The sequence below is a fragment of the Crocuta crocuta genome, unplaced genomic scaffold (assembly GCF_008692635.1).
Source record: "Crocuta crocuta isolate KB4526 unplaced genomic scaffold, BGI_CrCroc_1.0 scaffold41, whole genome shotgun sequence".
In the NCBI taxonomy this organism is placed as follows: domain Eukaryota; kingdom Metazoa; phylum Chordata; class Mammalia; order Carnivora; family Hyaenidae; genus Crocuta; species Crocuta crocuta.
This window is the reverse complement of record NW_027529428.1, coordinates 12,383,779-12,396,595: the sequence shown is the minus strand read 5'-3', so window position 1 is coordinate 12,396,595 and position 12,817 is coordinate 12,383,779. Positions and strand designations below refer to the sequence as shown.

Here is a 12,817-nt window from a genome sequence, read left to right as displayed (position 1 = left end):
GTCCTGGGTCCTCCGTGGTCCTCCTCAGCGCTCAACCCCAATTCAGGAGAAGAAGGTGAAGGAATGCTGGCACAGAGAGAGAGAGAAAGGGGGATGGTAGCAGATGAGGGGAGCGAAGACGGAAAAGACACACTTTTCAGAGAAAGGACACGGGGAAAAGACAGTGGAGTCAAAGAACAAATGTTTGTCTTCTTTTGCTCATCAGAGAAAACAACGGCTGACTTTTTTTTAATGTTTTTTTATTCATTTCTAGGAGAGAGACAGCGTGAGCAGGGGAGGGTCAGAGAGAGAGGGAGTCACAGACTCTGAAACAGGCTCCAGGCTCTGAGCCGGCAGTCAGCACAGAGCCCGACGCGGGGCTCGAACCCACGAACCGCGAGATCATGACCTAAGCGAAAGTCGGACGCTTAACCAACTAAGCCACCCAGGCGCCCCAACAGCTGACATTTTTGAAGCCCTCGTTGGAGGCCTGGGGCCTTGCTGAACGTGCTATATCTCATTTAGTCCTTACTCACTTCATTTTATAGATAAGTAAGAAACCGAGGCTTATAAAGTTCGTCAACAAGCCCAATATCACCATCTCAGACTGTCCGGGCTGCTATACCCAAGTGCCACAGACTGCGTGGCTTATAAACAACAGAAACTTATTTCTCACAGTTTGGAAGCTGGAAGTCTGAGCCCAAGGTACCAGTGAATTCAGGGTGGGGTGAGGTCTCTTTTCTGGCTTGCAGATGGCCTACTTCTTGCTGTCTCCTCACATGGCGGAAAGAGAGGGAGAGAGCTTTCATAAGGACACTAATCTCATTCATGAGGGCTCCATCCTCATGACCTAATTGCTTCTCCAAGGCCCCACCTCCAATACCATCACATTGGGGGTTAGGATTCAACATATGACACAGACTTTCAGCCCATTGCCATGACTGATGAGTAAGGGGCAGAACGAGGCACAGAACCTCAGGATCTTTAATTCCAGATCTGTGCTCACAAACACTGGTCCACACTGCTTTCCTGCCCAGCACCTCTTTGGTGCTAAGGAATGCCACTACTTTGCTTAAGGCTGACCTAGCATTTAACCTTGATCTCATGGCTGACCTAGCATGATGAATCCACCACCCACAAGCAGACAGTCAGACAGACAGGCACCTGCCTACACACTCACCCCTTGATGACACTAGAGAAGGCTCAGTAAAGAAAATCCAAAACCACAAATAATATAAATAGAAAGTCTTTTTTTTGTTAGATGCCATCACATAGGGACAGCTGTTTCAGCTTCTTAATTAACTCTGGCTTAATCTAATGTTGAAATTAATTCTTGTTCCTTCTGGGTGCAAGATCACTGGCTGGACACATTCCCAGACCATTCCCAGCTGACCTCAGGTGCCTGAGGTTTGTTGGGGGATAATGCCCACATCAATCAGTGGTGACTTACCCTAGCTAATCACCTGCCATTTTCTTAGGACCATCCCTATCAGAAAACCAGAGCAAGGCTCATTGTAGGCTCCTTTCAGGAGCAGAGGCATTACGGCTGAAGACGCGAAAGCTGGGAGCCGATGGTGCCCCGTCGTGGGTATTTACGTGGTGATCCTGTCCCCACGTGACATGTCAACTCCGGGATTTGTGAGGAAATAGAAGAAACGCTGAACCAGATCCCTACCCAACAGTCTCCAAGGTCCATGTACCTTCCCCGGGTCTTTCTTTATCTCATTGTAGGGAAATTATATGGGTCCTGGAATCAGTCAGACTCAGGTTCCAATTCTGCCTCTTAGTCAATACTGGCTGGGGCACAGGGGAGCCAATCCCTCACCCACAGAACTGCGGTAGCCTCTCCTGTAAACAGGAAATCACAGCCACGGCTGTTGTGAGGATCAGGGGATCGGACACACACACAGCAGGTGTCCTGTGGCTGTGAATTCTCTTTCCTCCTGTTTCAGTTACCAACGACCGTACAGGAAACCATCCTGAGCGAGTGGACCTTGGGGCTGTGCCATCCTCCACGAGGGCTTTAGAGAGCTTTACTTCAATAATGATATGTGTCGACTCACAGTTGTGCCATCGGGGTTGGGCTCAGCTAAGTGACTCTTCTGCTGGTCTTACCTGGAGTCCCTGGTGCATTCACGCCTCCCCTCAGGAGGCTCAACTGGGGCTGGAAATCCAAGATGGCTTCTCTCCTGGGCCAGACACCTTATGGGATGGCCGGAACAGTGAGGACCTGGCCAGGGACCTCTGTTCTTCTATGACTCCCCTCCACCAGGGGGCCAGCAGAGCCAGCTTCACAGGTGTGCAACAAGTGCACAGGGCCCCACACCCAGAGGGGCCCCTGCTTGGTTTAATGCTCTGTTGCCACCAACTTGAAGTTCTTCGTAGTGTTTTAAAAAATGTTTATTTTTGAGAGAGAGAGAGAGCACAAGTCAGGGAGGGGCAGAGAAAGAAAAGGAGAGAGAGAGAATCCCAAGCAGGCTCTGTGCTGTCAGTGCAGAGCTGGACGTGAGGGTCGATCCCACGAACCGTGAGATCATGACGTGAGCTGAAATTGAGTCTGACGCCTAACCAACTGAGCCACCCAGGCGACCCCAAGTGAGCTTTAATACCTCCTGGCAACAACAGTCTAGTTTATTGAAGACATGCTATGTGGTCTGTTAACATGCCTTTCAGCAAAATGCTGAAAAATGCTGACCTTGGCATCGTTTAGTTGAAGGAGGATTTCATTTCTCTGGTGTCTAGTTTACATGACAAGAATCACCACGGGGACTGTCTTAACTCCCAGGACAGCGAGCATCTACTTGGATGAGAGCCTCCCCACCTTCACTCTCTTCACTGTTAAAAAGAGGGAGAGCTCCCCGCCTCTTGGACCTTCCCCACAAGTGGTCCTGAACACAGATGAGCCAGAAAGGTCAGCGGGAAGGGGGTGGGAAAGGGAAGAAGGTTGCAAGAAGCAAGTGCCGCGCAGAGTGGGGGATGCGCCCGTGGCTAGCTTCCAGTTGGAGCTCAGGCAGAATGGAGGGTGGGGACGCTTTCAAACTAGGATTAGAGGTGCGAGCCCAGAAGAGCCTCTGAGGGCAGAGACTGGGTCTTACCCGCTGTCCCCCCTTGCGCCCCAGCGCTGTGGGTGAGCCAGGAGGATCAGAGTTCAGGCGGGTGAACCCCAAGCTGGGCACACGCGGGGGTTCTGTTCGGGGGGGACGTCACCAGGCAACGCCCTCCCCCGCACCCACTTCCGCCGACCCTTTCCTCCTGAAAGCACGTGGAGTGAGTCGCACCCTCTGGCTTCCTCTAGCTGGAGGGCGCCCAGGAAGGTTTGGGCACCACGCCCATTGCTCATGCCATTACTCACTTGATTCCCACCTGGACTCCTTCGCAGCGTCGCAGCCCCTAAGAAAGAAGACCCCGAGCCTCGCGATCCCTCTGTTGATGCTGCACACCCCCGTTTCTCAAGGCCAGCTCCTGGCTGTGAGACAGGCTGCGACAGTCTTCGCGCCTCCCAGCATGGGCCCCCGCCCCCCAGGCGGCTTGCTCCGCTTCTCTAAGCCTCATGTACACGGCGGGGCTTGCGGGGTGCCGTTTGCTCCAGTCTCGGTGGACGAGCACCACTGAGTTTCTTAATCAACTGCTGGCCCCACGCAACCCTTTTGAGAGACTTGGCTTTTATGCGTATGGAGGCCTTGAAGGCCGAGTGCAGAGCTGGAGCGGATGGATGGAGCGGGCGGGGCGGCGGAGGAACCCCGGGCTTCTGAGCGAGCACCGTCACCCGGTTACGGAGGGCCCACCGTGGGTGCCGGGGTGGGGGTGGGGCGGCCGCGAACTTTCCGCTCCTCAGCTCGGTTTCCCGCGGGGTTGGGGGAACGCCCACGGGCCGTGGGGACGCAGGTGGGCTGGGGGTCGCAGGTGGGCCGTTGGAATCTGCGTAAGCACCTTCCAAGGAGCTCGCTGGAAACCTGCTGCGCTTGCTGAGGGAGGGGAGCCAGGTCGGCTTGGGTCTCCGGGCGCCGCTGTGTACCCCCTCCGTTCCCCTGATGCACGCGCTTTCCTCCACCCTGAAGGCCCTTGCTGTTGGCCTTTGCCAAACGGCACAAACTGGCTCTTCAATTTGAATAGACCAGGTGTTCATTTGCTGGTAAATCTGGGCCCTGTCCTGCCTGCACCTTCGGCCTGCTTTTTATGAGCGTTGCGCGGCGGCTTCAGCCTGGGGACGGGCGGTGGGGGTTGGCTGGCTGAACCTTCTGGAGCCGTCCTGGTGAGCAGTGCCTCCTTCCACCCCGCGGCAGCCCTTCTGAGCTTCCAGAACGTCCCACACATTAATGGTCTCACTGGGCTTCCTCAACAGGTCGGAAGAAGACGGAGCAACTTTTATCCCTACTTCACAGTTAGAAAAACCCGAGGCTCAGAGAGGTGCGGTGACTCCACTGGATTGGAAAGTGGAGGGTGATAAACCAGGACTTCTGATCCTTGGCCCAGAGACATTTGGCAGACCCGTGGTCTTCTCTTATTATTAATTTTATTTTATTTTACTTTTTGAGAGAGAGCGCACACATGCCTGCACACATGGGGGGGCAGAGAGAGAGGGGGGCAGAGGATCCGAAGGGGGTTCCACGCTGAAGCCAGCGAGCCTGATGCGGGGCTCAAACTGATGAACTGCGAGATCATGACCTGAGCTGAAGTCGGACGCTCAACCAACTGAGCCACCCAGGTGCCCCTATTTTATTTTACTTTTTGAGAGAGAGCGCACACATGCCTGCACACATGGGGGGGCAGAGAGAGAGGGGGGCAGAGGATCCGAAGGGGGTTCCACGCTGAAGCCAGCGAGCCTGATGCGGGGCTCAAACTGATGAACTGCGAGATCATGACCTGAGCAGAAGTTGGATTTTCAACCAACTGAGCCACTCAGGTGTCCCATTATTGTTATTATTATTATTAATCATCTCACCAAGAACCCCGGCAGTCCCGTTGGATAACAGAACTTGTCAGCAGTGCAGAGCGTGTTCATCCATGTCACGTTTGCTCACGGCATAAAGGAACTTATAAGGCACAAGGAGTCGATGACGCAACTGTACCCTCTGGAGCTATGCCACCCGCAAAATCACTCCCTCGCCCTTGCAGCAGGTGAGTGCCATCTTCCAGCAGTGAGGAAACCAGCAAAAGTGAAAGCCATTTAGCTGCTAGGCTCATGCCACAAACATCACTGTCAGACTAGGACCTGGGTTGGATTCAGTAGTGTCATTCCAGAAAGGGCAGGGCACCCCCCACCCCCCCATCCCCCCATCCCTCCATCCATNGTTGGGGTGGTTTTTTTTTTTTAAGTTTATTTATTTATTCTGAGAGAGACAGAGACAGCATGAGTGAGGAAGGGGCAGAGAGAGAGGGAGAGAGACAGAGAATCCCAAGTAGGCTCCATGGGGCTCATGCAGAGCCCGATATGGGGCTCGAACCCACGAAACTGCTATATCATGACCCGGGCCGAAACCAAGAGTTGGTCCCTCAACCGACTAAGCTACCCAGTCGCCCCAGGGGGATTTGGGGTTTTTAATCAGGCTCTGTGAGATTAGGTTTAAAATTATTAAGGATGAAGTTCAGGATGAGTCAAGGGATAGTATCAGAAAGGGGGAAAATCCTCTTAATTCTTGCCCAGGAATTGATAATAAATAGTCAAGAGTGAATGGAGGGGCGCCTGGGTGGCTCAGTCAGCTAAGCATCTGACTTTGGCTCAGGTCATGATATTGCAGTTTGTGAGTTCGAGGCCCACATCTGGCTCTGTGCTGACAGTTCAGAGCCTGGAGCCTGCTTCAGATTCTGTGTCTCCCTCTCTCTCTGACCCTCCCCTGCTTGTACTCTGTCTCTCTTTCTCTCAAAAATAAATAACAAAAAAAAGAAGAGTGAATGGATAGCCATTCCTCTGGGGCCAATTGACCTTAATCGACTGTTCTCCTTTAGGTACTGCTTTTAGCTCAGGGCTGCAGAAAAGGAACAGTCTGGAAGAAATCACTGGCGACCACATTCATTCATTACTTTGGATATTTACAAACATTCATCAGGGGCCCACTATGGGCCAGGCGCTGGGGATACAGCGATGAGCGAAAGCACAGTTTTGATGCTTGACTTCTTCCCCTCAAACCTAATGTGATTCCATTTCCCTCTTCCACCAGCGCTCCTGCCCCCTCAGGTCGATGGTTCTGACTCCTGGTCAGGTGCGCCATCTTGGGCAAGACACGCTAGAGAATGAATGACTTGTAGGGTGAAACGGCCCACTCCCATTCATCCCAGACCCCACTTTTCTTCAGGATGTGATAAGCCCTTGGTCTTTCTCTTATACTGCATGTCCCCTTCATCTCCCCTCCTGGGGACAGTCCTGACAGACCAGCGGTTGTGAACAGGATATGAAAAAAACCGTCATCCTGATCTCCACACAAGTTCCTTCTTCTGGATGCTTTAAAACATTTTTATTTATTTTTTGTTTTAGAAAAGGGCGTGGGTGGAGGGACAGAGGCAGAGAGAGAGAGGGTCTTAAGCAAGCTACATGTTCAGCATGGAGACTGATGTGGGGCTCGATGCCGCAACCCTGGGATCATGACCTGAGCGGAAATCAAGAGTCAGATGCTCAACCAACTGAGCCACCCAGGTGCCCCTTCTGAATGCTTTAAGGCAAAATGTTTGATAGTGAGCCCCCATGGTTTGCTTGGCTTCCTTCTCTTTTCCGCCCACTTCCCTGAGGAATTACTAGTCTGTTCCTCCATGTTCAAACCATGTGGTTTGAGTTGATATGACCCTGTTTCTAGAACGAGGGGAGAATCTTGGTTAGCATAAGCCACTCCGATTAGAAAGAACCTGAAAAATCCTGCTGGGAATTCTGGAACAGACCAGGTTCCGAGGCTCAGGACCGCCTGAGGGCTGCCATCCTGAGGGCTGAGTTGGATTTCCCAGGTTCACAGCTGAAAGCCTGAACACGGAGCCAACCCAGCGGAAGCAGAGATGACAAACGGACCCAGGACATGCTCTGTGGGTCCCGAATCAAGCTGGGTCGAACCAACATCACCTCTGGGTTGTCCCGTTACATGAGCCAGGAAACTTGCCCACCCTCTTTGAAAACACCTTGAGACTGGTTATGTGTCCCTTGCAAAAGATTGTCAGCTGAGAACCACGTGTCGGCCAGGGTTTCCCAGGTGGGGTGGCACGGTGCACCCAGGAGCTGGCTTACAGAGATTGCTTCAGGTGCACGGCCTCAGCCCCTGGGAGGCACTCAATGCGGCCGGAGCTCCGGGGCTAGAAATCTCTAGCAGCACGTAGCTTGGCCCACCTAGCTCATCGAGACAATGAATGTGGAAGTTTTACATACCCCATTATGGTGATTTTAAAAGATGTTCAAAAATTCTTGAACACCCCTTCATTCAAAACGTAGAGCCGAATCCTTCTCCCCCTGAATGGAGACCGAACCTGGTGACTTGTTCTTAAAAAAAGACCATGGCAGATGTGAGGGGGTCTGACTCTGGAGGCTAGGTCACAAAAGTCATGCCGCTTGCACCTTACTTCTCCCAGGGGGAGTGGGCAGCATGTGATGAGGGCACTCATGCAGTGTGGGGGGAGGCCTGGAGGGAGAACGGAGGCACCCCATCAACGACCAGCACGAACGTTCCGACGTTAGGAACGAGCCACCTCGGAACAGAATCCGCCACCGTCAGCCAGGCCTTCAGATGACGGCGGCTCTGGCCAGTATCTTGACTTGGTGCAAGTCCACGGTAACTGGGTGAGATACTGTTTAGTTTTGTTTTCAGCGAATAGGTTTGCGGGCTATGTGTTATGTCTCGGTGGATAACATGTTTTGTTTTTTTTTTAATTTTTAATGTTTTATTTATTTCTAGGAGAGAGAGACAGAGAGAGACAGTGTGAGCAGGGGAGGGTCAGAGAGAGAGGGAGTCACAGACTGAAACAGGCTCCAGGCTCTGAGCTGGCAGTCAGCACAGAGCCCGACGCGGGGCTCGAACCCACGAACCGCGAGATCGTGACCTAAGCGAAAGTCGGACGCTTAACCGACTAAGCCACCCAGGCGCCCCGGGTGGATAACATGTTTTAAAGCCGTGGTGTGAAAAAGATTGGGAAGCCCTGCTTTTAGTTCATGAAATGATACACTGGGTACTGTGGACATACCCTGCATTCCTGAATGTGTTGGAACCTTTCCGGTCTTTTGTTGTGTTTGCAAAATGATACCTACTAGCAGCTTTACAACATTGGAGATAACGAGCATTTAAAATATATTCAAAGCGAAACAAAGGCTCCCTGTCTTTGAAAAGATGCTCGCAAGCACAATGATCAATGACGGCTCTAAAAAATTTTTTTAAACAAACAAACAAAAAAACCAATTTAAATCTGTTGTCATGGAAAGGACTCCTTACAGACTGGAATAAAAGAGCTGAAGACCCAATCGGGTCTGTGCAGCGTAGGCGTCCTTTTCCTGGAGGTTTTTGTGTTTTAAGCAATCTGTACGCCCAGTGTGGGGGTGGGGCTCGAACCCACAACCTGGAGATCATGAGTGACACGCTCCACTTAATGAGCCAGCCAGGTGCCCCTTCCTAGAGAGTCTCAAGGAAGAGTGACAATTGTACCCTTGACCTTGCTGAAGGAGAGGAGGCATGAAGCTAATGGGAAGATTCCTCCAATAACTAGCACTGAGGGTTTTCCAAAGTAAAATCAAGACGCTATCGTGGTATATCAGGTTTCTCCAATTTTCATAAAAACAAAAGACCTAATTTGCTTTACTCTTAGGAATGTGTTTTCTTAGCTCTTTCGGTTTTGTTTTTAGGAATGTTTAAAATGCTTCATTCTTTTGAGAGAAAGAATGTGCCGAGTGGGAGTGTGGGAGCGGCAGAGAGAAACGGAGAGAGAGAATCCCAAGCAGGCTCCACGCTGCCAGTGCAGAGCCTGATGCAGGGGTTTGATCTCATGAACAGGAGATCATGACCTGAGTCAAAATCAAGAATCAGATGTTCAACTGACTGAGCCACCCAGGTGCCCCTATGAAGAAATGATTCTTAAGTGTACAATCAATTTTTATTTTTATTTTAGAAAGAGCGAGAATGAGCATGAGTAGGGGAGAAGGGCAGAGGGAAAAAGAGAGAGAGAGAATCTCAAGCAGGCTCCATGCTCAGTGCAGAGCGTGATGCCAGGCTTGGTCTGACGACCCTGGAATCATGACCTGAGCAGAAATCAAGAGTAGGATGCTCAGCCAGCTAAGCCACCCAGGCAGGCGTCCCCAAAATGTTTCTTTCTTAACTCTCTATATATTTAAGGGTTAAGAAGACCAGTGTCCAAGTTCTTTGTTTATGCTGTTATTTATATAAGTCCAGCAATGCCTCCACTATATCTATACCTGTTACCTGAAGAACAGCTAAACTGTCTGGAACTGATAAAAGAGCCAAGGTTATCTCAGAAAGAGTTTGAGAACCAAAACCAAGGTCAGCCAGTCCGTAACCCCAGCTCTGCAACGTTCACCTGTAGGGAAGCCCACGGGGTCTCACTCAGAATTCTGTTATTCTCTTTCCAGACACTATCCCCACTATATTCAGGGCCCATACAGCAGAAGCATCAAGTTATAACAGTTGGAAGCTTCTAGAATTGCTCTGTCCAATATAGTAGCCACTAGCTGCATGTGGCAATTGAGCACCTGAAATGTGCTTGGTCTTAACTGAGATCAAATGTAAAATGTGGGGGCGCCTGGGTCGCTCAGTCAGTTAGGTGGCCGACTTCAGCTCAGGTCATGATCTCACAGTCCTTGAGTTCAAGCCCCGCGTCGGGCTCTGCGCTGACAGCTCAGAGTCTGGAGCCTGCTTCAGATTCTGTGTCTCCCTCTCTCTCTGCCCTTCCTCTGCTCATTCTCTCTCAAAAATAAATAAACATTTAAAAAAATGTAAAATGTACATGTGAACTACATACATACAGATACTGATGACTTAGTATGAAAAAAGAATGTAAAATGCCTCATTAATAGTTTTTATATTGATTATATGTGGAAATGATAATTTTTAAATATATCAACTTAACTACAATGTATTGTTAAAATTAATTCACCTGTCTCTTTTTAGGATTAATTTTTTTCATGTTTATTTATTTATTTTGAAAGAGAGAGAGCATGAGCGGGAGAGGGGAGGTGTAGAGAGAGGGGGAGAGAGAGAATCCCAAGCAGGCTCCACACTGTCAGTGCAGAGCTCAATGTGGGGCTCAATCTTAAAAACTGAAAGATCATGACTTGAGCTGAAATCAAGAGCCGATGCTCAACTGACTGAGCCACCCAGGTGCCCCTTTTTATGATTATTTTTAATGTGGCTACTAGAAAATTTAAAGTTATTTATGTGGCCTGTATTGCACTGCAAGCAGGCACTGCTCTCCTAGAAGCTGGTCTATTCAGACTCACTCATTTGTTTAGTCATTTAACGAATACTTACTAAGTACCTTCTGTGAGTTCAGCACTGGGTTAGGGGACAGGAATGCAGCAGTTTACAGTCCCTGCACTTGTGGCTAAGCAGCACCCAGTGTGGTACCAGAGAGACTAAGAAAATGCAGGGGACATTTAATCAAGACTATCTGAGGTCCTTAGGATTATTAGGCCTCTTGAGTTATAACACAGACCTAGATAACTTCGCACCTAACACCTGTATGAGGGCAAAATATAATAGATGTTGACAGTGATGCCCATCTTCAACTCATTCATAAAAGGTTACAGTCTTTTTTTTCTAACGTTTATTTATTTTTAATTTTTTAAAGTTTTACTTATTTTGAGACAGGGAGAGAGAGAGAGAGAAAGAGAATCCCAAGCAGGCTCCGCACCATCAGCACAGAGCTGGATGCAGGGCTCGAACCCATGAACCATGAGATCATGACCAGAGCCAAAGGTGGACACCCAGCCAACTGAGCCACCCAGGCACCCCTAATGTTTATTTACTTTCGAGAGAGAGAGAGTGAGCAGGGTAGGGACAGAGAAAGAAGGGGACAGATGATTTGAAGCGAGCTCCGCGCTGACAGCAGTGAGCCTGATGCGGGACTCGAACTCATGAACGTGAGATCATGGTCTGAGCCAAAGTTGAAGGCTCAACCAACTGAGCCACCCAGGTGCCCCTCAAAAGTTTCATTCTGTAGGGCTTGTTCTAGTTGGCTCTGTATTGTGGCCGCAGGCATGTAGATGCTTTTCCTCACTAAACTTGTCAGGCTTTGGAGGACAGTGCCCATGGTATTCGACCTTGATCTCACCCAGACCTCCCACACAGAAGATGCGAAACAGCATATGGAATTCAAGTATACCCTATATATTCACTTAAAATCCATTCAGTGTATAATCTACTTTAGAAAGAGTTCTGCCCCAAATGCCTAAAACACAAAAAGTTTGCCGCTTAAACTAGTACGCTTTGGTTAAAAAAAAGACCTTTTTCAGAATATAAGTTCATGCATACTTGATCGTTTAAACCCAAAAGTTCTGGGTTATCCAAATTACATTCTCTCATGAATACCAAATTAAACACTGCATAAGAAGTGAGACCCTGGATAGCACTGTCTGAAAGGCCTGAATGCATAAAAATATTTTCTCTTCTCTGACGTGCTTTCCAAGAGTTAAGAGTTGTCAAAATTAAAAAACAAAAAACCAACCCCCCCCCAAAAAGCATGAATTAAAAAGGGAAGCATTTTGCTTACAATTCTTACTACATTTTTAGTACCAAAGGTCATCAGTCATATGAAAAATAGATCATTTAATTCTTGAAAAATAATTGCATCCATCTGTCTCCTCCTTTGTCAAAAGAAGTCGATGTTGAATATACTCTGTAGCTGATATACATACATAGGCTGACAGAAAGCACAATGTTCTGAAAGGAAAGCAGAGATTACAGAAATAAACTTGGTCCCAGACAGGAGCAGAGAAAGAGAGCGAGAAGGAGCTTAAGGAAAAATGCAGAGCCTTGCAGAACTGTTTCAATGTAAGGAAGTGTAGCGGAGCACCAGACGGACCTCCTCACTCACTGCATCCGTCCAGTGCTCCTCTATACAGTGCTCCTCTCTACATGCTTGTTACACGCTTGTTAAATTAACGTAACATACAGTAACAATGAAGCAAAAATAACTATACAACAATTAGTCCACCGTTACCGAAAAGGCAACGAGTTCACAAATAATTAATCCACCCCAGGTTTCCAACTGTGATGACTTTCAGCTCTCTCGTGAGGACTCCCCTGGCACGTTTAGTGAACATGCTTATGTTTTGCACACCTGCCGGCTCACCCTCCTTTCCCACAGACAGGGAAGGAGTGAAGTTCACTCTGAAGAGGATGGTGGCCAAGGTTTCCATCTTCCCATGGATGATTTGGGGTTATCCCGCAAATTCAAATATGGCCGGAGCAAGTCATCGCTCCCACACACCGTACCCCACCATTCGGCAGGAGACGCGTGTACGCCTCGTTTTGCACAATACTGTGAGAAAGCGTGCTTTGATAAACACATCGGTACCTTTTGGCACCTCTGATTAGCCATCCTCCACTATCCCCATCCCCTGGTGTGGCCAAAATCGAATCAGAGACCCCATGTGGGTGTAATCCCCTGGTCACTTGGATCCTGAAGCTTCCAGGGCTCTGTCCATCGGGGAGCGTGCAGTCAGTCCCGCGCCGCAAATGTCCCGCGTTTTCAGGGCCAGCAAGTACTTCTCCAGGGTCATGGGCCTCAGTCTCTAAGCGTGAAGACAGCTTTTCTTAGCTGCCCTGTGACAATTGGGTTTCACATTTCCTAAAACTAGATCTGTGGAAGGAGTCTCTGAAATTAAAAAGGACACAGAGGAAAAAAAACAAAAACAGAGGTA

General features: G+C 49.4%; 1 protein-coding gene across 2 annotated transcripts in view; it reads right to left on the bottom strand.

The window, feature by feature from the left end:
- Positions 1-9,019: 9,019 nt before the first annotated feature.
- DOCK8 (dedicator of cytokinesis 8) overlaps positions 9,020-12,817 on the bottom strand; it is a 167,981-nt gene continuing 164,183 nt past the window's right edge. For both annotated transcript variants that reach the window (XM_077759423.1, XM_077759422.1), the window contains exon 47: positions 9,020-12,771. In XM_077759423.1, the coding sequence (XP_077615549.1) occupies positions 12,711-12,771 (61 nt within the window). In that variant the 3' untranslated portion in view covers positions 9,020-12,710. The remainder of the gene's footprint in view (positions 12,772-12,817) is intronic.